This window comes from Oryza sativa, chromosome 2 (assembly GCF_034140825.1).
Source record: "Oryza sativa Japonica Group chromosome 2, ASM3414082v1".
NCBI classification, from domain to species: domain Eukaryota; kingdom Viridiplantae; phylum Streptophyta; class Magnoliopsida; order Poales; family Poaceae; genus Oryza; species Oryza sativa.
In genome coordinates this window covers 25,973,852-25,997,194 of record NC_089036.1, presented here as the reverse complement: position 1 = coordinate 25,997,194, position 23,343 = coordinate 25,973,852, and the positions used below count along the sequence as shown (strand labels likewise).

General features: G+C 43.8%; 5 protein-coding genes and 2 non-coding genes across 10 annotated transcripts; 2 read left to right on the top strand and 5 right to left on the bottom strand.

Moving 5' to 3' along the window:
* The first annotated feature begins 305 nt into the window (after positions 1-305).
* TRNAT-UGU (transfer RNA threonine (anticodon UGU)) lies at positions 306-377 on the top strand. The gene has a single exon. It is a non-coding gene; the product is annotated as a tRNA-Thr (tRNA).
* A 1,381-nt stretch (positions 378-1,758) lies between these two features.
* Positions 1,759-2,448, bottom strand: LOC112937916 (protein BOLA1, chloroplastic-like). The gene is given in 4 exon segments (XM_026023095.1): positions 1,759-1,789; positions 1,930-1,991; positions 1,994-2,265; positions 2,433-2,448. Coding segments are annotated over 4 exon segments (381 nt in total).
* Positions 2,449-4,456: 2,008 nt separating this feature from the next.
* TRNAF-GAA (transfer RNA phenylalanine (anticodon GAA)) lies at positions 4,457-4,529 on the bottom strand. The gene has a single exon. It is a non-coding gene; the product is annotated as a tRNA-Phe (tRNA).
* A 409-nt stretch (positions 4,530-4,938) lies between these two features.
* On the top strand, positions 4,939-6,204 carry LOC136355280 (uncharacterized). The gene has a single exon (XM_066307667.1). The coding sequence runs from the start codon at positions 4,939-4,941 to the stop codon at positions 6,202-6,204; it is 1,266 nt and encodes a 421-aa protein (XP_066163764.1).
* A 6,252-nt stretch (positions 6,205-12,456) lies between these two features.
* Positions 12,457-13,523, bottom strand: LOC4330080 (transcription factor TCP7). The gene has a single exon (XM_015769452.3). The coding sequence runs from the start codon at positions 13,440-13,442 to the stop codon at positions 12,807-12,809; it is 636 nt and encodes a 211-aa protein (XP_015624938.1). The 5' UTR covers positions 13,443-13,523; the 3' UTR covers positions 12,457-12,806.
* Positions 13,524-16,945: 3,422 nt separating this feature from the next.
* LOC4330079 (uncharacterized) lies at positions 16,946-18,893 on the bottom strand. 2 transcript variants are annotated; one of them, XM_066307489.1, is made up of 4 exons: positions 18,751-18,893; positions 18,400-18,565; positions 17,169-17,308; positions 16,946-17,026 (listed from the first exon to the last, which is right to left on the bottom strand). In XM_066307489.1, exons 1-4 carry the CDS (start codon positions 18,830-18,832, stop codon positions 17,019-17,021), a joined length of 396 nt encoding a protein of 131 aa, XP_066163586.1. In that variant the 5' UTR covers positions 18,833-18,893; the 3' UTR covers positions 16,946-17,018. The 2 variants fall into 2 exon arrangements, with proteins under 2 accessions (XP_066163586.1, XP_015623687.1); XM_015768201.3 differs by having other exon boundaries at positions 16,946-17,308.
* Positions 18,894-19,114: 221 nt separating this feature from the next.
* On the bottom strand, positions 19,115-22,763 carry LOC4330078 (receptor kinase-like protein Xa21). Of its 3 annotated transcripts, none has more exons than XM_015767642.3 (3): positions 20,155-22,763; positions 19,945-20,040; positions 19,115-19,780 (listed from the first exon to the last, which is right to left on the bottom strand). In XM_015767642.3, exons 1-3 carry the CDS (start codon positions 22,694-22,696, stop codon positions 19,419-19,421), a joined length of 3,000 nt encoding a protein of 999 aa, XP_015623128.1. In that variant the 5' UTR covers positions 22,697-22,763; the 3' UTR covers positions 19,115-19,418. The 3 variants fall into 3 exon arrangements, 2 of the variants coding, with proteins under 2 accessions (XP_015623128.1, XP_015623127.1); XR_001542845.3 differs by having other exon boundaries at positions 19,195-19,780; positions 20,159-22,763; XM_015767641.3 differs by having other exon boundaries at positions 19,945-22,763.
* Positions 22,764-23,343: the final 580 nt, after the last annotated feature.

Sequence of the window (23,343 nt, the reverse complement as noted above, 5' to 3'; positions counted from 1 at the left end):
TTTTTTTAATTGTAAAAAACAAGCTGCACGCGTATTTGAAAAGCTCAGCTAGACTTACACCTGAAAAAAATCGATGGAACAAATGAGGTATGTTTCACTATAAGTAGCTGGCAGCCTGGCATCATGAACGGTTGATTTTCTGGATGTAACTTGAGCTATTCTATATTCTGTCACTCAAGAGCTGTGTTGCAGGCTTGCAGCCCCTTCAAAACAATAAAAAATAATAATAGAAAAAAGAGCTGCATTGTTCTGGAGGAGTAAATGGTTAGCAGTAAAAATCAGTTTAACTTATGAGATCATAAGCGGCCCCTATAGCTCAGTGGTAGAGCGTCAGTCTTGTAAACTGAAGGTCTGTAGTTCGATCCTGCATGGGGGCAAATTTTACATTTTTACAGAATTTTTGTCACTCTATCCGTCTGGCAGTCCCTGCTCAAGTCCAACTTCAAAAGCTACTTGCTAGTGGAGGGGAACTGTCTTGGCTTCAAACGAAAACAGAAAGGCTCTCGACAAAAGAACAAGTTTCTGTATTGCTCTTACCACCGGAGGTCCCAGCATTGCATTACTCTTCTACTTAACAAAATTTGTCAAAGTTGGTTGAATATACAACAAAGGCCTTGTTTAGTTCCAAACTTTTTCTTCAAAATTCCAACTTTTCCATCACATCAAAACTTTTCTACATACATAAACTTCCAACTTTCCATCATATCGTTTCAATTTCAACCAAATTTCCAATTTTAGCGTGAACTAACACACTCAAAGATTGACTCCACTGTCCACCAATTCTTCACCAATTCGTCAATTTGAGTAGTTACAGATATTCCAATGCCACAGGGAAGTCGCATGTCATACATTTAGTGCATGTGCAACTTGCTCTGCAGCCTGTGACATTTCAGCACGTAGACAGTGGATAAAAAAGGCTTGACAATAACTGTTACAAAGACAGCGGTAACAGCACCAGCAGATCTGCTCATGCTCATGGATTCTCCAGCACGTAGCAACCAAAACACTGTTTACTATAGTCTTGCAGCCTTGCCAAAGCCTGGCTAAATATACCCTCAAGTGAAACATTGTGCACCACACAATAAAGTAATTGCTAATTATATTTGCTTTCAAGGCCAAATCCCTGTGTTTCAAATGAGGCCTGAAATTTTGAGTTCGACCATATTCACATGTTTCTTGGAAAATTGCAGAGGATGGTAAGTTAGATGGTAAATAGATCACTACTTTGAACTACAAGAGGATTCTGTGGAAGCAGAAACATGTTGTATCCACAAAATGACAAAGAAAAATGCAGCTGGGCAAGCTTTAGTAATCTTAGCTACAAACACAAATTGATAGATATTATTCAGCTATGCTAGTTTTCACCAGAGATTATATCAGAGCAAAATCAACTGCCAGAACTAGTAACATTGTTGTTTATCAGTGATATCATGATTGGTAAATAATATACCAATTGGCAAAAGAAGGAAATACACCTAACAGACTATCACCAACACAAAAGATCCATATATGCTTACAAAAGTACCACATAGGAAAATCTCACCTGACGATGAATATTGAACAGGTATGTGAATTCGATACTCACTATAATTTCCACAAATTTTCATGGCCACAGGCATTCATTGAGAACAAAAGTAGTGCACAATTCAGTGAAACATAAGGCTTCAATTTTCATATCATTGTTTTGAACATTGACTCATGGTCACATGATATTGCTGCAATCAACTTATTTCAAAACAAATCGTGGGCATTTTACATTCAGGATCCTGACTCTTTGGGAGTTTTGCAACAATTGAGATAGTATTTTTTTTAGAGAAGGGTATTTTTTACTCAGCCTCTACATCCAACCGAATATATGCAGCCTTTTAAATCGGGAACTTAGCCCCTCAAATAACCTAATCTGAAATTCGGACTCTTTGGGAGATTTAAACAATTGAGATAGCATGAAGTCCTGAGTTCAACTCATCAGTCAAGAGGTCATTTATCTAAAAAAATATACCATCCTGTGACGCTTCACAAGGCTCTGGCCCTCAAACTTGGGCGAAATTACCCTGATGTTAAAATGCGTCTCATTCGCATTGTCCTTGACAGCTGTATGCCCAGCATGCTTGTAAGGAACATCTTCAATGTCGATCGCACTGGCCTCCAAAGAAGACTGCAGCTTTTGCCTCATCCGAGCAGCTCTTGAAAGCACAGCGCCAGTGGCTCGTGAGCCATCATCGATATAGTCTGCCTCACAGCAACTATACCTGGCAGCAAAGTTTACTGGTTATGCAAGATAATCACTATTACAAGATCAGTGGTAATGCACACATATTCAAGACAAATAGTTCAATGGACCTTTACAGAATTTGCATGCTGCTAAAGATTAATCTGAGAAGGTCAGGCATCTCAGAAAGTATACTGAAAGCACTTCCTGTGGGATCATGAACCAACACCAAAGGCCATGATTGCATAACATAAAAGAAAATAGTGAAGTGGCCTTAACTATACCTAAAACTTTAGTGGTCCATAAAACATGATGTTGTGCAAATTCTAATATCTGAACTAGTATGAAACTATGGATTCAATTCATGAGTTACTGAGAAAACAAATGCAGCTATCTTTTATTGACCTAGGAAATCCACATCCATATGGAATTAGTTGAAAGCAGCATGAAATGCAATGTGATTATGTCAGCGGATGCCCTGTTTGGTCAAGCAAGCGTCATCTTTCTTACCTTCATAAGCAAGCACAACCGAGTTCAGACTTTACAAGCCCAAATATCGCTTTGAAGGAGCGTGGAAACCTTTGATCTATTTTCATTTCTGGTCATCAATTATTATACCATGTTAGGGGGTTCCTCCCCTATTCCTCTAAAATAAATATCTTGCAAGGGACCATCCCGAACCCTTGTAGGCGAGGCGCCAGTGACAAAATCGAGAATTTGATTGCAAAGATGGTGAAATTAGATAGCTTTATAGGTTACAGAAGGCGCAAGTAAATCTGGAAAAGGCTCGATTCAAATATCTTAACCAAGAGGATCTGACATTCTGACCAGAAGCTTACAAAGTTACAAGTGCGGAAAAAGGGAAGGGGAAGTTCTGCGGCTGCCATAAACTTAGCTCCTCTCACGCGCCGTTGTATCTTAACGTTTTCGCTGGTGTATCTAAACGGAATGCGATTGTGAACAGGGAAAACATGTACGTATGTACCTTAACGTTTTCGCCGGTGTACGTATGTACCTTAACGTTATAGAGCGGCGGCGGCCAAGAGCAAGTTTAATAGTGTAGCTAACTGCTAGCTCTAATTCATCTATAGTCAATCTTATAACTCATTCATATAATAGTTATCTATAATATATACTACACCATTAATATATGGTTCCATCTCTCATACACAAACAACGTATGGGAGTCTGTGCTGCAGTTGGCTATAAATCTGTAGCCCGCTTTTCTTCTCTCTCTTCTCTTCTCTTCTCAACATGCGTGCATACAGTTGACTTGTAGCCTGCTATTGTACTCGCTCTAGGGGCGGAGAAAAACCTGAAGAGAAGGAAAGCAACCAAGAAATCTCTCATATACTAAAATTGTAAAAATAATAAAATGAGAAAAAAAATAACTCGTATCACTATTATAAAAATTGAAGATGTTTCAACCAGAATTTTGATACGTTATTTATGTTTAAGTTTGTTATATGTTGTCTGTATCCAATTCAACATGACTAATAACTACTCCCTCCGTCCCATAATATAAGGAATTTTGAGTTTTTGCTTGCAACGTTTGACCACTCGTCTTATTTAAATTTTTTTTGCAAATATAAAAAACGAAAAGTTGTGCTTAAAGTACCATAGATAATAAAGTAAGTCACAAATAAAATAAATAATAATTTTAAAATATTTTGAATAAGACGAGTGGTCAAATGTTACAAGCAAAAACTCAAAATCTTTTATATTATGGGACGGAGGGAGTATCATACACTTCTATCCGATTATACCAACGCAACCCCTCCCTATCCCAACCCAGCCCAACCCAGACAACCAACACCATTCCATGCATCTCTACTCGGCGTCACGTGTGTAATCAGGTTAAATGCTATATATGTTTTTTTTTACTTTTTTTGTTATTAATTTTGTCGTTTAAATTGACATTGTTTTTTTAATCAAATTCTAGTTTATTAAAAATGAAAATATGCGAGTAAGGAGAAAAATAACTCGTGTAACCAGGTTCAATGCTATATATGATTTTTGACCTTTATTTTGTTTTTTATCATTTAAATTGACATAGTTTTTTTTTGTCAAATCATGCATTTTTGTAGTATATTAAAAATGAAAATATGCGAGTAAGGAGAAAAATAACTAGTATATTAAAAATGAAAATATGCTAGTGAGGAGAAAAATAACTCGTATATATAGTAAAAATGAAAACATGCGATGAGCAAAAAAAAAAATAACTCGTATACATTAAAAATGAAAACATGCGGTGAGCGTGGATCGAACACGCGACCTTCAGATCTTCAGTCTGACGCTCTCCCAACTGAGCTATCCCCGCTTGGATATTACAAAATTTAATATTTCATCCCTCGCCAATTTCTCTCTCAACTGGGTGGTTACAGAATTTCAACATACTTACACTGTTACACATGATGATTGCCGCGTCCGAAACAACTTCGAGTTACCTCATCCACCAAGAGTCCAAGAGACAAAAATAAAGAACCAGGAACGCGCACGGGAGCATGAAAATGGCTCGATTTCAACTGACCTTGATCGTCTAGTAGACCGATACGATCTCCAATTGCCGCGTCCGAAACAAACTCGAGTTTACCTCGATCCGCCGCGGCACAAAAATACAGAACCACGGGAGTTAATTACCCTCATCCACCGAGCACACACACGCGAAGCAGCAGAATCGCAGACAGATCGACCGCGCGCCTAGCTTCTCTGTTCCGAGAAAGCCGGCCATGGCGTCGCCGCCGGCGCCGGCGAACCGAGAAGAGCTGACCCGCGCGGCTCTCGCCTTCCTGAGGAAGGTGAGAAGCCGCTTCTGGTTGAAGCCGTGCGTCTACAAGGGGCTCGAGACCATCCTCACCGAGTACGGCAAGTACGCGAACGCGTCCACCTCCCTGGTGGTGGACGGCGCGGCGGTGCTCCTCGGCGACCACCCCGACCTCATCGCGGAGTTCAACACCTTCGTCCGTCCGGAGTACAAGATCGAGCTCCCCGCCGATCACCTTCCCGCTGCGGCAACGGCAAAGCCCCAAGGCAAGGGAGACGTGTCGCCGCTCGAGGCCAAGCGATTCTTGGAGCGGGTGAAGGCGGAGGACGAGAAGCTTTACGACAGGGTCGTCGTCAAGCTTTCCGACTTGCACAAGAAGAGATGGATGGACGCTCATCAGGTGTACGCACAGCTCGAGAAAGTGTTTGGTCCGGCACGCCGAGACCTGCTCCGCTGCTCCGCCGAGTTCCTCCCGAAGGGCCCGCCGCCGGAGTTTGCGGAGGACCCGGGTGCAGGTCCCGGCCCGTCGTCGTGGAAGCGCAAACGCGCCGCCGCCGCCGCCGCTAACACGTTCGCAGCCGACGCCGTCAAGCCGATCAGGACCGTAAAGCCACGCGCCGCCGACCTCCTCCAGATCAGCCAGCCCGCCCACGACGTCGACAAGGACAAGGGCGTCAAGCCGAGTAGGCCCAAGAGGCCCCGCAACGCAGGCATCCAGATCGGCCAAGCCGCCGTCGCCGCCGCCGCCGCCGCCGCCGACGACGACGACGACGGCGAGGCGGGGGGCGACCCGTGCTGGCTCGTCACGGAGCGGAACCCCCACGCCGCCGCCGTCACGTTCAGGAAGATCTTGGAGTTCCACGCCAGGTACTCGAATCTGGTCGCCACGATCAAGCGCGCGGAGGAGCTCGCGAGAACGCGGCACCCTCGCGGCGCCCTCGAGGACCTCTTCCCTGGCCGCGAGTGCCACGAGATCCTCGGCGAGCTGTACGGCGGCGGCTGGAGGACGATGCGGGCGGCGGTGGTCGAGGACGGCGACGGCCACGTCGACGTCACGTTGGCCGCGATCCTGCTGCGTCTGAGGGCGGAGGAGGACGTAGCCGTGCAGTTGGCAAGAAGCCGGCGTGATAGAACCCGCTACGGTGCCAGGCAGGGTGAGAGGTCGCCGGCCGGCGACCGCGCCGCGAACCGTAGTACGCGCGGCGTCCGTGCAAAATGGCGTGAAGCTTGATGGGCAGAGTACGCGCATGAACAAAAATTGTAGGAGTATGTGGCAACTTGCTCAGTTGATTGTTCGAAGTTATTCCGACGTGGGTGCACCGTGCACGTACGTACGATCGAATACGATCACCCGCTGCTGCGTGCGCCGTGCCGATCGGAGGAGCTTCGGTTATTCATTCATTCATGCCGACGATTGATCGATCTGCCATGATCAGTCACAGATCAGCGCTCAAGTGCACGTTCGTGTGGTTCGTTTTCCTTATTCAGCTTGTTGTACAGTGTTTTTTTAATTAGTACATGAATCCCATTATTTCTTTTTGCTGACCGAGGTAGAGCAGGGTTGGTAATTACGTTCTGCGCATTTAGGATATTCGGCATGATTTTTTTTCTTGTAATTTAATTTGAACAGTTTTGACCGACTTGAATTTTTTTTGCTAAATTAAAAAATGATATGGGAATTTTCAAGTGAAATGATTTTAGGAATTTCGAACCAAAATTGCAAACATTGGATAAGAGAATGCCATTAATTAAATAATACTCCATTTCCCGTGCCTATTCTAATTTTAGATACTTGAAGTACTCCATTCGTTTCAAAATAAGCCAAATTGCACCCTCGCATTCCCAGACAAAATTAGTACTAAGGAAAAAAAAGACTACATTGTCCCTCATCAATAGAATGTAGTATTGATAGGTGGATCAGTAAGGGTATTGAAGGGAAAAAAACTTTTCAATTCTTGGATCGATAAAAGATAAGAAAGTCGAAATTGATTTATTTTAGGATAAAGTTTAAACTTTAGGAATTGATTTATTTTGGGACAGTGAAGTAGATACTACTCCCTCCGTCCTCCGTCCCATAATATAAGGGATTTTGAGTTTTTATTTGCATTATTTGACCAATCGTCTTATTTAGAAAATTTATGCAAATATAAAAAACGAAAAGTTGTGCTTAAAGTACTTTGGATAATAAAGTAAGTCAAAAAAAAATAATTCTAAATTTTTTTTAATAAGACGAGTGGTCAAACAGTGCAAACAAAAACTTAAAATCCCTTATATTATGGGACGGAGGGAGTATTATAGTAAGTGAACTAAGTGGTTCATATTATATCCAACTAAAACACCTAGAAAGAACCAAATGCCCAGTGTTTGTGTTTGGATCTATCTAATCAATTTCAAATTATTTTACCTAAATCCCATTTTAATCAATTAATGTTAAGAAACTATATGAATACTTAAATGGTACTCTCTCCGTCCTAAAACGTAAGGATTCCTTAGTTGAGCATGAGCGTTAAAAAGTACTCCCTCTATATTGATAATACTTGTTATTTTGAATAAGGACAGTCTTTAAAAAAACAACTTTGTTCACTATTTTTTTTATTATAATATGTATATAAATATTATTAAATATATGATTTTATTAAAGTACTTTTCAAGACTTATCTATACACATGGTTTTCATATTTGTAAGATAATTATTTTAGATGTTATTTATAATCAAAGCCTTTGAAGTTTGTCCATTATCTTGTCCAAAACAACGAGAATTATCAAGCTAAAGGGAGTAGTTAGGAAGAGAAAGTAGGTTAAAAATTAAATGAAGGATGGTATGATTGGTTAAGTTGAAGATAGAAGGTAAGGATATACTCCCTCCTTTTCTAAATGTTTGACACCGTTGATTTTTTTTAAATATGTTTGACCGTTCGTCTTATACAAAAAATTTTGTAAAATGTGTAAAACTATATATATACATAAAAGTATATTTAACAATAAATCAAATGATAGAAAAAGAATTAATAATTACTTAAATTTTTTGAATAAGACGAACGGTCAAACATTTTTTAAAAAGTCAACCGCGTCAAATATTTTTAGATGGAGGGAGTAAATTTATTTTTAAACGGTGGAGTCTTTCTGGTTAGGTTTCGCGTTGAAGCTGGATCCCATGCAAGACTCGGATCTCTCCTACTACTACTGGGAGTCTGGGAGTGCCCGAAGCAAAACCCGTTCCACAGATTACAAGAAAATCACGTCCTGCCAGACGATAAAATTGCAGCAACTCGGCCATTCGTCAGACAAGATAAAATTCAGGCTCTACAGGTGTACTACACAGTATGGATCACAGTTATTTGCCGTACGTGTGCCGTTGTGTTTCTCGGGGGCGACCTGTTTTGTCACACGGAGAGAACCTCACGGAATGGCCAAGACTTATCCACTGCTGCACGCAGGGCCGCGCAGGCGCAGGCGGCGATGCGCCGGCCACACGGCACGGCGCGCCAGAAAGGAGCTAGTTGATCAGCGCCAGCCAGAAGCCCCGAAACCCCGCTGTATATGCGCACTGGCCGCTCACGAAGCGAAGCACGGGGGCCGTTCAAAGCGTTCGTGCGCCGATCGAAGTCAAGTTTTGACCCAGCAACCACCTTATTAGAGCAAGTTTAATATTATATATCCAACGTACTAAATCATTTATAGCCAATATAATAGTCAATTCATACAATAATTGCTTACTATACCATTAATATCTGATCCGACATGTCATACACATATTACGTCTTGGAGTCCGTACTGCAGCTGGCTACAGATCTATAGCCCGCTGCTCTTCTCTCTCTTCCTTTATCTCTTTAAAACATCTTTATAGCTGGCTTATAGCCAGCTATTATACCTGCTCTTAGAGCATCAGCAATGGGTGCCCCTGGACCGTAGCCTCGCTCACGCCGTTCGCCCCCCGTCCATGAGCCGTGTCTCAACAGGGAGGTGCGACCCCCACGAGGGGAACGCACCCCCAGCCTCCTCAACTCCCTTTTTCCTGAGCCACTCGCTTGAGGTTTCGCGTTGGACGATGTCGTCTCTTGTGGACACGGTTCCCCCACCAGAAATTTCCCCTTTCACCCTTGGCCGGCGTTGGGGAGGAATCGGACTCGGAGAGGTGGTGGAGGAGCTGGTGGTGGCCACCAGATCTAGTGGCGGCGTAGGGAGGTGGCGGAGGCGAGAAGAAAGAAGGGCGCGAGCAGAGGAGACGAGAAAGGAGAGGAAGAGATGAGAAGTTTAGACGGTTTACTGGGCTGGTGGGAGGGGTATGGGTGGAATTTTTTAGAGGATTTTTACGGTACATTCTACTGCAAGTATATACTTACAGTATATAGAAGGGTAGGTTTGGTATTTGTTAAAAAATCTAAAAATGGCTGTTTAGTCATTTGAAATTGAGATTTGTCATCGGGAGTAATTTTCCATCGGTAGTAGACACTTTTTTGGTTGCACTTGCATCTAAAAATATATATCAGCACTGTTAAGTTTTGACATGCATAGCCATGCATGATCCATGAAATTGATAGATGACTAGTTCATTTTTTTTTTTGCCAGACATATCAAGTTCTCAGTATATTTCTTGTTCAATTAGTTTATGACGGGATGATTTGCCAGATCTATCAATCCCTGCATGGAGGCGGCACCAGGAGACAGTTATGCAAAATGAAAACAACGATTGGCTATCAGTGCAATTTCTCAATGGTGCTAGGGCTGGTGACTGGGCGAACGAGAGGCTGGGGCGCGCCGTCGCCGATGGCACCGAGTTTGGCTCAGGCGCTTGCAGAGTTTTGGTTGTCGGCGGCGTCGATAGAGCATGGGACGAAGGAAAGCAAACATAATTCTCTGGAGTGGATTTCTCTCGAGCCAGATCGGACAAAAAGAAAACGCGAAAATACAAAAATATCCCCACGTAAAAAAGATGGAAAGACAAATATACCCTTTTAAATTTATACTGCAAATTAATTTAGAGGAAGATCAGATAAATCTACACCGTTGGATTGTTTATACTATAAGTATATACTTGCAGTATAGAGTACCGTAAAAATCCTCATTTCTTACTGGGCTACTTTGAGTCGGGACACCCGTTGTGGGCTGCAGTAGCCCTATAAAGTTGCCTAAGATTTTAAAGAATCCAGCTACGAGTATCCTCCATTGTGAGATGGGTGTCCCATAGAGTAGCTTCGGTTAGTGAGGACACCCATAGAGTATCTTTGATTGCTGATGCCCTTACAAGTACTCTATCAGTATTACCTGCTGCCACCTCTCTACGTGTTGCTCTTGAGGCAAGACAAAGAGGACAAAGAGTCAGGACCACAGGTACGGTATTGCTTAAAAGTAGTCTCTCCATCTCACAATGTAGCAACATATTTTTATATATTTTAAAAGAAAATTAAATCCTGATTATGAATATGAAAATGTGCAATTAGGATTTTAGCTTTTTCTTTTTGATGAAGAGTGTAAGACTGGATAAGATAAATCTAGATAGAAATTCATAGAAACAAGATGTATCATCCGGTCATAGGTATGGTGTCACATTTTCAGCCAAATCTGCCGGGGAGCTTCCACCGGCCTCGGTGGTGCATGCCAGTGTCTCGCCGTCGGCGACCACACCTCTCCTCACTCTCTCGCCTCTCGGAGTAAGAGTACGTAGCGCGCGGCAGAGTAGACGACGACGACTACGACACAGTACGTAGTCACACTGTCACGAACACAGTCGCGCGCAGCCACGCCCGCGGGCCGCGACATGTGCTTTGTACCGGCCAATCGCAAAGGAGGAATATGCAGAGCTGCAGCAGCGGCAGCGGCAGCAGCAGCAGCTGGCCGCCACCAACCAAAACCAGGCGGCAAAGGGACGGACCGTCCCAGTCTGCGGCCGATCAGAAACATCAGGCTCCCCGTGCCTCTGAGAGATCCGTGCATGCGAACAGCCATGAGCCAGGACGGCTTGGACGGACAATTTTTCTCGGTCAAGCCGGCCTTGACACACACTTTTGTTCGCTTACATGCATAACAAGATCATTAGTACTACTAGTATACTCCTATCTAGCTACAGTGAAAGTCTGAATCACTGAATGAGCGGTCCAAAATGTTGAGAGCAAAGAGAACTCGGAACACCAGTATTGCATCGCTGCAAAAGCAAAGCAGTAGGGATGTGTGGTACTAGTACGCGCGTACGTACTGGGATAGCTATGGTACGCACGCACGTACTACTCCTACTACCTTGTCCAAGTTTATACTACTGACACGCTGCATGGCGGAGTACGTGGTGACAGGTCAGACTACCAACCGACATTGTACTAGCGTCTCTCTTATTGGGATCTCCTGACCATTTTGACCAGGAATTTACAGCGACCCCAAATTTGCATCCTTCCGCCCGGCGCTTCTAATACTGCGTAGAGTACTGCTAGCAGGAAATTCTTGTTCTCACACTATACTAACACAGTCAAACTATAGATCATCCAAAAATAAGATTGTCAAGTACTAGGAGTATCATGTAGTAACATGCCCTGTGACCCTCCATTTGTTTTACCTGATACGTTCAACCATGCCTCCTTAATTACATTCCCTAGAGGGGCAGTATATATAGCAATGTGCAATATATGTACAGTGCAACAAGAGAGTAACCGGCCTGCCATGCCAAGTCAACCTCTAGCCGGTAGGAGTAGTCCGCTGTGTTGCAATTGCAAGAGAGAGTAGTAGCTAGCACGGGACATGGCAGCATGCAGGACGTTGTACGAAAGGTAGGGCATCTTTACAGTTCAGAGGCCGAGAGGTTGCGTCCAGCTTTGACACGCAACGACGAGCCCTATACATGCACAACGGCCTCAACCTTTCACCATGGGCAAAAGCTTCAGGCAGCGGCAGCGGCCGCAGCAGCAGCGCGCACTGTGCAGCACTGCATGCCGCTGCAGCGCCGCAGCCTTTCCTCCTTTTCCTTCCCCCCGCTCGGAGCTATAGCTTGCACTTGCAGAAGAAGAGCAGGGGAAAAAAAGGCGAATTTTTTGAGAGAAAAGAAACCAGAGGAGTATACAGGAGAACGGGCATCTTCCCAGCCAGCGTTATCATTGGTGTAATCTGCAGCCATGGATGGGGTAACCGAGGAAATTCTCAGACTTGCTCGAATGCCTTCTCCTACGCCTAGTTGAACAACAATTGCTTTGTTTTACATCCCTCCTCCTACTTACGATCGAAATGAGCTCAAGAACATTTCCATGAGCAATCAAAGATTGTTTTTCTCCTGCTATATTCAATAAAGTTAGCACGCTATAAGCGCCGATTCGTTTAACAAAAAAAGAATGAAACATTGTTTTTTCCTCTTTTTCAAAAAAGAAGCAATGGAAGATTGTGATTGATGTGCACGCTATAATCCTGGATAGACTGCTGAGATAGGAAATGCACACAAGGAATAGCAGCTCAATGCAACATGTTTCTGTAACTGTCAAATGATTTGGTCTGACAACGATGTAGATGAAGCTAAACTGAAACAAGTTCCATGGAATCATAGCACAAGAGCTGGAAACAAGTGGCAAACACACAAACACATGCGGCGCTGGAATTTGTAGGAGTAAGATGAGATCTAAGGACTCGTATTTACAGTTTTGAGCTTAAACACCACAGCAACAATTAATTTCATCTTGAGCAATTGATGAACCGCACAGGAAGAAGGCAAAACGATCGATCCACGGGGTAGAGAGAAGAAGCACACTCCAATCAAGAACTGTCCCAAGAACAAGGCGTACGGACGCCAGTGCAGTACGCGTCGGTGAATTGAGCGAAAGACGTGTCAGAGCTCGGAAGATGCATGCTGCTGTGCGTGATTCACCGGGACTCCTCCTCGGCGCGCCTGGCGGCGCCGGAGAGCGCGGCGAGGAGGTTGAGGTGGTGGTGGTGCGCCTGCGCCATCGGCACGTACGTCGGCTGCGCGTCCAGCGGGGAGAAGCCCCAGGCGTCGGGCCGGCCTGGTGCGGGCAGCGCCGCCCAGAACGCGGACGCGGCGCCGGCGACGGAGACGGCGTCGGCGGCGGCGGACTCCTGGCGCTGGCGCTTGCCGAGGAGGGTGTGCTGGTGCGAGGAGGAGGTGGACGGCGCGGAGGAGGAGACGAAGGCGGCCGGGGTGGTGCCGGTCCCCGTGGCGGCGAGGATGGACGGCTCGGCCTGGCGGAGCAGCCACTCGATGGTCTGGCCGTCGGACTTGAGCCCCAGCTCCCGCGTGAGCTGGAACACCCGCGCCGCGCACACGATCGGCATCCGCACGCGCCGCCCGCGCCCGTTCACCTTGCTGTGCCGGTCCTTCCCACCCGCCGCGCCGGCCGCCTTCTTGCTCGGCGCCGGGACCAGCTGGGCGACGGCCTCTGCCGGCGCCGCCGACACTGCCGCAGCGGGCGCCACCGTGGCCGTCGGGATCTGCACGGGCTGGTAGACATGGAACGTGGCGGCGGCGTCGCGGGAGCTCATGGCGAGCGAGAGAGTGTGATGCGAGGTGGTGCCAATGGTGGTGGTGGTCCGGTGCCTGTGGGGTTTGAGAGGTTTTGAGGTGATGGGGAGAGGGACACGCCGGATAGATTTATAATGGACTTGATGTAGACTTGCTCGTCTTTAGGTGGTGTTTAGATCCAGGGACTTAACTTTAGTCCCTGTCTTTAGACACTAATTTAGAGTATTAAATATAGACTACTTACAAAACTAATTACATAAATAAAAGCTAATTCACGAGACAAATTTTTTAAGCCTAATTAATCTATAATTAGAGAATGTTTACTGTAGCATCACATAGGCTAATCATGGATTAATTAGGCTCATTAGATTCGTCTTGCAAATTAGTCCAAGATTATGGATGGGTTTTATTAATAGTCTATATTTAATATTTATAATTAATTTTCAAACATCCGATGTGATAGGGACTTAAAAGTTTTAGTCCCATCTATACAGGGCCTTTTTCTGCGTATTTTACCATAGTACTTCACTTCCCCCCCCCCACTTACTTTTTTCTACAAAATTTCTTCTCATGAAGTACTAGTAGTAGTACATGTTGCTACTTTCGTCTCAAAATAAATTAATTGTAATTCATTTCATATACCAATACAATCGAAAAAACTAGAATATCCAATACTTGATCAAATCCTAATGCAATTATTATCTCCCTCTTTATCTATTGTTAATGTATTTATCTTATATTTTCACAGCCTCTAATGCAAATGATGGCTTAAATAAACTTATTTCATGATTGAGGAAACAGTAATCAACATTATTACTACTATACAACAATACCAGCACATTTTTGTCTGGATTCTAATGCATGCAGCCATGCACTACACGCTACATGTTCGTAGCGAAATGGCAATACGGAATATACTATTCAAGGTATTTTACTCGTGTGTGCAACGTAGTAAATGCGAGCGCTAATTATCTGGGTCACCAGAGAGACCTGACCTTGATCAGGAGGGAAGGAGAGGAGGAGAAATGGGAGGAGCAGAAGAGGGCAAGAGGCAGTGTGGTCGCAGCAGTAGTACTGTACCACCATAGGGGGGGCAGGGCACATGGGAATCTGGGTCCAGTAGCTCTCACACTTTGCTGGAATCTGCAGGGTCTTTTACAAATAGTAGCAGCAGCAAACGCTACATAGCTTAAGCCTAATCTACCACCGTATCACATCACGGCGAGGATTAGTTTAATAGTCGACGGCTCGAGCTCATTACAATATCTTATCCCCGTGGGTGCTGAACTGGACGTGTGAAAGAACCCAAACTGTGCAGGCACAGCGACCTGAGAGACGCTGGCTGCCGAGACAGGGAGATCTCGGAATTTCGCGGCGGCGGCAGCAGCAGCAGCAACAAAAACGGACGGATTCGTGGGGGTTTCGCGCGAGGAAATCGATCGTTTTCGAACCAAAAGCTCGGTGACGATTCGGTGGACACTGGATGATGGGGGCTACTGCTGGGGATGTGCAGGAAAAAGAAAAAAAAAACTTTGGTCTTTGGCCTACTAAAAAATCGTTATCATGTGGTCATGCACGAGACTGTGTACAGGTTTCCGTCGTCCAAGCTGCGACTGTATGGACGTGGACATGTACATTGTACAACGCTGTAGCGTACAGTTTTTGCAGCCATGAGCTGTGGGGGCGTGGGTGCTGCTGCTCTGGGGGCCCAAAGCTTGGATGGACGGCGGCAGCTGGATCGATCGATCGATCATCACCCGGGACGAAGGAAACGTACGGTGAGAATGAGATGGATGAGGGGGATGCGATCCATGGCTTGGCGTTTAGGGTTGGTTGTTTGCAAAAGCAGGAATTTTCGAGGATATCTATGGAGATTGAACTGATTATTGTTGTGAGATCATGCAAAACCATGTGTTCCACTGGATGTTGTACGAGACAAGAGCCTAATATCGTTTCCTCGAAAAAAAAGTAGTATAATATCATTTTTTGAAAGACACCTTACAAAAACAGGCACAAAACACACGTACACAATCATCCCTATAACGCGCTCACATGTGCACGCATTAACTCTATAATAAACACCTTCAAAAACTGGATGACATATATTGAGATTAACGACGTAACTATAAACATCTCGCTGTCAACGGATGTCATATACCACTAAGAATAATTAATCGTAAATACGAGCATCTGCGGTAAGTCTAGAAACTTGAATTCCGATGAGCTAATCCCACCACAATAAGAGTAAATCATTTTATTCATGTTTTTATTTTTTTTCTTTAGAGGATTTGCCACTTCCCAATAATTTGGGTTGTGTGTTTGCATACCACCACTTGCACGCACAAACATTTGTAAGTCCTGTACACATGTTTTAAGTTAATGTTGGAGGCATCAAACACCCACCCCCTGTAGCGAGGACACCACGTATTAACCTAGCATACATGCATAAGCACTCCTAAAAACATTGGACAGCTAAACTAAATCTAAAACTTGAACTCTGATGAACTAGGTACACACCAGCACCACTTAGCCATCCGTGATTTTTAATACTATAGTTAGCCCGTACAACCAAGTAGCAATCGCAATACGCACATGAAGATGCCAAAAACTGCGTTGATTAGTTGACTTTGCGGGAGGTTGTGAGAGCGTTTTTTTCAACAAAAGATGACTGGAGAAAGACGTCGAGAGAGGGAGGAGAGGGCAGAGAAGCGAGGGGGGGTACAGGGGCGATGAAGCGATGATGATGACCTGTGTTGAAAGGGAAGGCGAATGGACCGGCTACCAGCCTTCCTAGTTTTGGATATGCATATGGCGTTGGTCGCCTACTCGCTTTCAGCGTATAATTGGAGCCCCACCCGGCAAAGGCTTCATGGCTTCGTTGGCTCAAAAAGAGCATGTCGGCGACCTCTCCCGCCACCTGATTTTAACGCAATCTTTTCTCTCTCTCTATTCTCACCGCGGAAGTGAAACACTGTGCACTGTTCGTATCTTTACACTGAAGCTACAACCTCTTCTGCTCCTCTCAGTTTTGATGTTCTTGCACAGGATATGAGCTGTGAATTTCACGAGAAACAATTCGATTCTACCCCCAGCAAAATTTCCTGTGTTCTGGTCCAAACAGGACTGTAGCTATTCACAACCCATTGTCGTTCTGGTCCACTACCATACTAGGACATCTCTGCTTAACGAATGAATGGATAAATGGGCACACTTTCCCGAATTCCTAAATGCTATGATTTCTTATAATACTGTCTTAAATCCATTTTTATCTTTATAATAATTCATTCGTTCATTTGTACCCTCGAATAATTCTCACGAATCATTAATTTATTCAGCAATTCTGCACAGCACAAAAAAACACACATTGAAGTAATTAATGTTGCAATTCCAATATTCCAGGAACTTGCCAACATTCTTGGTGAAATTCATCAGGCCCCATACCAGAATACAGCTATAAATTATAATTTTAGACTGAAGAACTCCTAGCAACAGAAATGAAAAAAAAAAGTATGGCAAATGCACCTGACTGAATTGAATGTAGATTGATTTAACAGTAGAACGCCAAAGCAAGTACAGATCTCATCAGTGGCTACGGATCAACAAACTACACATTCAGAAGAACAAGTTTCAGGAGTTGCTAGGAATGACATTAAAGAAGTGGTAAACTTCATCTTCATCAAACACTCCAACCTCAGTTGAGCAAACCTCACAACAAACAGGGTGATAAACTGCACCCTTCTTTTCACCTTCTGATGTAGTAGAAGAATCAGCAGCCTTTCCCTTGCGGTTTTTCCGTTTGCCTTTCCCCTCCCGTAGAATCTGATCAGTCTTGACCTTGCAGTTGCGAACGAACATTGCACGGTACTGATTTACATACGTCTCATGCCTGAACATCAAAGAAAGCCACTACAGTTAATAATTGTCTGAAGATTTGAAGCATTCAAAGTAAGAACTTCAGGAGTTTCTGAACATTGTGCAAATGAAAACAACAGCATAATGTTTCACGATATAAAATGATTACTGAAAGAATTGCAAATAGGTCACATAAACTTGCCTCCAGATTTTTTTTCCCACAAATCTAGATTTCTCAATTTTGTATTAAAAAATTGGACATGCTCAGTACAATCAAGTGATATAATTGCATATTCTGGAGAGGAAAATGATCAAGCACAATATATGGTTACCAACACAAGTTCCAAGCAGGTTTTATTTTAGTTTCAAACCAAAGTAAGTTTCATGAAGATTTCAGACTTTCAAGGTGGATAATTCAATTTACAAAGCAGGTTACAAATAAGTCATCATGAATGTTCCAGCATGTTGCAAGATTGTCGCAGTGGTTCAGGTGTCTTCAGAAATTTTTGAAATGGTTCATTAATGTATTGCAAGTTTCTGAAAAGTAAGTCCAACCTCTAATACAAATAATTGTGGCATGTCCCCATGGGCCAACCAAAAATCTCCGATATACCACTAATGTATTCCTAGAGTCGCCATTTCATCATAGAGATAAGCAATTAAACACCCCTGACTTGTTTACAAATAGCTATGTCTTCCACTTGCAGGAGCGTTTCTCCCATACAAGCAAAATCAAACTAAAAATTCAGGAACAACTAATCCTAGCATAAACCATTTATTAAGAAGTTCCATTATTTCTTCCAGCCACTTAAATCAACCAATTTGATCATTGTGAGCATGGATGTCGATTGTATGCAAAAGATTTGCTCACATGTATAGATATACTCCTCATGGTCTAACATACACCAACTTCTCCAAACAAAATTATTGATAGCATCTACCCTATACAGGCAGCAGCACCACAATCCTGATAGTTTCTTCATCATCAGGAAAAGCATCGTGCCAATCCAAGAACTAAAAATAGTAAATCGACTAATCTAAAAAGAACTAGTGACTGCTTAATAAACATGCATATTGGAATCCAGAAGCCTCCTCACAGAGTTCGAAGCAGTAAGGAAAGACAACCTCTGGCAATCCAGGCACAAGGTAGTGAAGCACGCGGGGCAGCTGAGCACGGCGTCAGAAGTCCTCCCTTTCCTCTGCTTGCTCACCCACCGCTCATCGACATCATCCAGGTCGGGATCGTAGAACTCGGGCTCCACGGAGTAATCTATCTCATCGTCGCTGGACACTAACAAATTCAGAGGTAACACAAAACCAAAAGAGGGGAAATCAGGTGCATCAGTCAGGACACGTCAGGCATCTCCCATTTCCTGCACGATTTATATATACTTCCGGTTCTTGGAGGAGGAAGCAAAAGGGGTTCGCATGAAAGATTTTAGCCATCTAAAGCAAGGGGGGGATTGGGAGAGCTACCTAGTTCTCGGGGATCGACGGGGCCGCCGGCGTCCGCTTCCATCGGCTGGCTCGCCGCCTCTTTGGATTTCTCGGGCTCCATGAAACCCTCCTCGCCTCCGCCGTGCGCTCTCGCTTCCGCTTCTCCGGCCTTCTTCCTTCGCGATTCTTCTCTCTCCTGTGGCTGCGAGGTTTTGGGCCGAACCGACAGCTTGGTGTCGGCCTAATTGGAGAAACCGACTTGAGTTCTTCCCCTTTTTTTTTTGTTTTTTTTTGTCAGATCAGAATATTAGATTAGATACGATTTTTTGTCCATGTATTATATAGAAGTAAAAAATGGTGAAAAAAAAATCAACCATCTAAAAAAAGGAAAATTAAGGCCGCATTTTCGATACATGTGAAGTTCAGCTTGTTTACTCAAACAGGTACTGTAGCTTTACAAATATTCAATCAGGAAAAAGAGAGTATCAGCGGCAACATCTTTTCACCGTGATCCAGAAAATCTATATCGCATATTACACCAGTACAATTCTTTTGTTCTTTGAAACCCATGCATTCATGAGTTTGTCTTAGAAATTAAAGAGAATCGCACATACATCAGGAATAATAAAAAAGAGCACATAATTTGGCATGTTTTGCTTCTCAAAAGCCTTCTTAAGTTGTGACCTTCCTCTTAAAAAAAAGCTTTCTTAAGCGAGTGCCCTTTTGATTACAAGCAGCTCCTTGATGATATCTTTGGTTGACATTCTACTCAATGGCATTTCCCCAGAGCAGAGCAGCCCGAGTTTAAGTAGCGAAATCAGGGAGTTCACCCTTTCTGACGGACCATCCATGGATGTTGCAGGCGGCGCGTTTTCAAGCTCTGTTACCAGCTCTACATCGAGAATGTCCATCGCTCGATTATTCAGGGCCATCTCAACGCACTTGCGAAGGCTAAATCCTTGCTCACATGTGTTATCTGTAGGCCGCCTTCCAGTAATCATTTCAAGAACAAGAATTCCATAGCTATAGATGTCTCCGTGAGTTGAAACCATATTTCCAGCACCATATTCTGTTTGAATTGAACAGTGATGATGAGAGTAAGTAAACTGGGTAAATGATAATGCTATGTCTATGGTGAAAGAGATTTGACGATTGAAAGGTCGTAATGTTTTCAAGTAAATTTCTTGTGTTAAATAAATCGATAGATGCAAATAAAAAGAATGATAAACTAACCAGGTGGAGCATAACCAATTGTCCCTCTAAATCCCATCGAGCTCGTTGAGGGTTGAGAAGACAGTATCTTGGCTAGCCCAAAATCTCCAACATGTGCTACCATATCAGCATCAAGAAGCACATTACTTGGTTTAAGATCGCAGTGCACAACAGGTGTAGTGCCATGGAAATGAAGATAATCCAATGCACAAGCCACATCAAAGAGTATACCTACTCTGTGGACAAGATTCAAGTGCCTCTCTTCCAATTGGTTATCTATCTGAGGATGGAGCCACTCTTCTAGGCAACCATTGGGCATGAAGTCGAACACAATTGCTTTGAAGTCGTTTCCATTGAAGTCCATGCTTGAGCATGCTGTAACTATCTTAACAAGGTTCCGGTGTCTTAAGTTCTTCATCGCTTCACATTCCGCCGTGAAACTCTTAAGAGCCCCAGGTGTCTGAAGTTTCAATACTTTTACAGCGATAAGATTTTCATTCTCACCAGTTTCATCGAACAATTTACCTCTATAGACTGATCCATAGCTCCCAGTACCCAACAAATTGGTCGTCGAGAAGCCATCTGTTGCATGTACCAACTGCTGGTAGGAGACAAGTTGATGGGCTCGCATGGACATTGTTGAAGGACTTTTTGTTAATCTGTTCTTATACCAAGCATGGAAGAAAAGGAGCAATGAAAGGATACATATTGTTGTAGCAACAAGGGGAACAACAATCGCCAACCCTGGAACTCTATGCCTTCTCTTGGAAATCTTAAGAGAACATGTAGGCAAGTGAAGATCTGGAATGCCCCCACAAAGCTTGTTGTTCCCTTGGACCGAAATGCCAGTAGCATTTGCAAAAACACCAAACACTGGCACTTCACCGTCAAAGTTATTGTAAGAGAGGTTTAAATCATAGAGTGTGAGGAAGTGTCCAAAGAACTTTGGTATTTGGCCTGAAAAATTGTTACTAGAGAGGTCGAGAATTTCTAAACCCTTCATCTCACTAAAGGATGATGGGATATTACCAATAAATGAATTGTTTTGCAGATACAAAATCTGGAGAAGCTGGCATTTTTCGAAAGTAATAGGAATTTCCCCTGATAATTGATTATACCGGGCATCAAGGTATACAAGATTCGGTAGATTCCCAACTTCAGGTGGTATTGACCCGTCTAAGTGATTGTAGGAGATATCCAAATATATTGAGAGTGTTGTGATGTTGAATAAACTAGTTGGGATGGTACCTATAAAGTTATTAAACGAGAAACGTAGACTCGACAGTGAAACCATGTTTCCCACTGTTATTGGGATGCTACCACTAAAATTATTCCTTCCAAGGTCTAAAGAGTCCATATGAGTTAAATTGCATATAACACGAGGGAATGGCCCACTAAAGTAATTGTTATCTAGCCACAAAATTCTTAGGTTTTGAAGCATACCTAATGATGACGGTGGACTTCCAGTCAGAAAATTGTTATGTGCGACAAGTGCACCTAAATTGATTAGTTTGCCAATTTCTCTAGGCATGTTCCCTACAATTTTGTTGCTAGCTAGAGTGAGGATTGTTAGTGATGCGGATAAGTTGGAAATTACGGATGGAAGAGTTCCACTAAACTTATTGGCTTCCAATTCCAAAACTTCTAATTGGGAGCAATTTGTTAATGCTTTCATAAACTTCCAGTCGTTAGATTCTTTGGCTTCAAGATCATTTTCAGTGAGAATAAACCACTTGAGACCCTGTAACCCTCCTAACTCTGGAGGAATTACACCACTGAAGTGGTTTTCCGCGATCTGAAATCTAGAGAGTTTGGAGGCATTAACCAGTGATGATGGGATATGGCCATCAAACATATTCTCCCCCGCATCGAAAGTCTCGAGCATAGGAAGTGTGTTGAACACGTTCGGTGGTAGCATCCCACTGAGCTCATTGTTTTCTACAGAAAAATGTTTTAGGAATGATATGTTACAAATATTAGGAGGAATGGACCCTATCAGACCGTTAGCTTGTAGGAGAAGACTGGTAAGGTTGTTCAAGTGACCAAGAGAAGAAGGTATGCCACCAGATAATTGGTTATGTTGAATACCAAGAGCATTGAGCTGGGAAAGATTGCCCAAGGAAGCTGGAATCTCACCAAATAGCATGTTGAACCCTAGATTCAAGAAGTAAAGTGATGACAAGTTACCCAGGGATGGCGGGATCTCTCCCGACAGATTATTTGCACGAAGATTCAAGTACGCTAGATTCCTCAACGCGGCGATCTCACCCGGGATCTCACCACGGAGGTGGTTGGAGTCCAGGCTAAGGCTCTCGAGCTTGCTACATCCTATCGCCAACGCCGGTGGGATGCCCCCTTCTAGCGAGTTGCCAGAAAGGTTAAGCTCTCGGAGCCTACCGAGACGCCCCAGCTCGGGAGGAATCTGGCCAACCAGCTGGTTCGCCCCAAGGTCTAGCACACGCAGGAACGAGAGGTTACCCAAGAACGGCGAGATGAGCCCGGACAACGACGAGGAGCCGAGGCTTAGCGCGACGACGCTGCCCGCGTGCCGGCCGCGGCCGCACGCGACGCCACGCCACCTGCACGGGTGGTTGGAGGCGTTCCACCAGGTGAGCGCGCCGGATGGGTCGGACACCATGGACCTGAAGGAGAGCAGCGCGGCTGCCTGCTTGTCGGTGGCGTTTGTGCTGCTGCTGCTGCTCCCTACCGTGCATACCGCCGCAGGGGAATACAAAAGCAACGTGGAGCATAGCAAGATCACTAGAGCATTCATGCCTGTTTATGTTTTTCAGCGCCAATGGAACTGAAGGTGAGTGGGAGCTCAAGGGTGATTGGTATACGGGCAGAAAAATTGCTTGGAATTCACAGTATAAATAGAGATAGAAGCGCATGTAGGAGTAGCGACGAAAAGGGTTGGAAACAGTAGAAAACAATCTCAACTATTTCCATAACTGTTTTTCTAAAATGGAAATGGAGTTATACGGACCATATCTCTATTTCTACTATTTAAAAATAAGAGATGTTCCTATCATCTATCATCCGTGCGAAAAAAACGGGCAAAAAAAAATAAAAAAGAATCTGTCCGATTGAAAAAAAAGGAATGTGGCGAAAAAAAATTGGGTGAAAAAAAGAAAAAAAAAGAATCCGATTCCGTCGACGCGATAAAAAAAGGCGAAAAAAATAAAAAAAAGAATATGTCCGATTCAAAAAAAAATTATGTGACGCAGTAAAAAAAATTGAATTCTCTTATTCGTGACACGGTACTATATATCTCTATCTCTACTTAAAAAATAAAAAACATTTCTGTCGTCCGTAATAACGAAAAAGGGTGAAAAAACATTAAAACAAAAAAAGAAAGTCTGATTCAATTTACTTTAATCGTCTGTGAAAATCTTATTTTATCTTAATCTCAATCTTTCC

Coding starts and splice junctions, on each gene's coding strand:
- LOC136355280 (XM_066307667.1), top strand. CDS start 4,939: ATGGCGTCGCCGCCGGCGCCGGCGAACCGAGAAGAGCTGACCCGCGCG.
- LOC4330080 (XM_015769452.3), bottom strand. CDS start 13,442: ATGAGCTCCCGCGACGCCGCCGCCACGTTCCATGTCTACCAGCCCGTG.
- LOC4330079 (XM_015768201.3), bottom strand. CDS start 18,832: ATGGAGCCCGAGAAATCCAAAGAGGCGGCGAGCCAGCCGATGGAAGCG. Junction 18,566..18,750: donor CGTCGATCCCCGAGAACTAG/GTAGCTCTCCCA, acceptor TGAATTTGTTAG/TGTCCAGCGACGATGAGATA. Junction 17,309..18,399: donor TTGTGCCTGGATTGCCAGAG/GTTGTCTTTCCT, acceptor TTTGATGTTCAG/GCATGAGACGTATGTAAATC.
- LOC4330078 (XM_015767641.3), bottom strand. CDS start 22,696: ATGAATGCTCTAGTGATCTTGCTATGCTCCACGTTGCTTTTGTATTCC. Junction 19,781..19,944: donor AATTGGTTATGCTCCACCTG/GTTAGTTTATCA, acceptor CAATTCAAACAG/AATATGGTGCTGGAAATATG.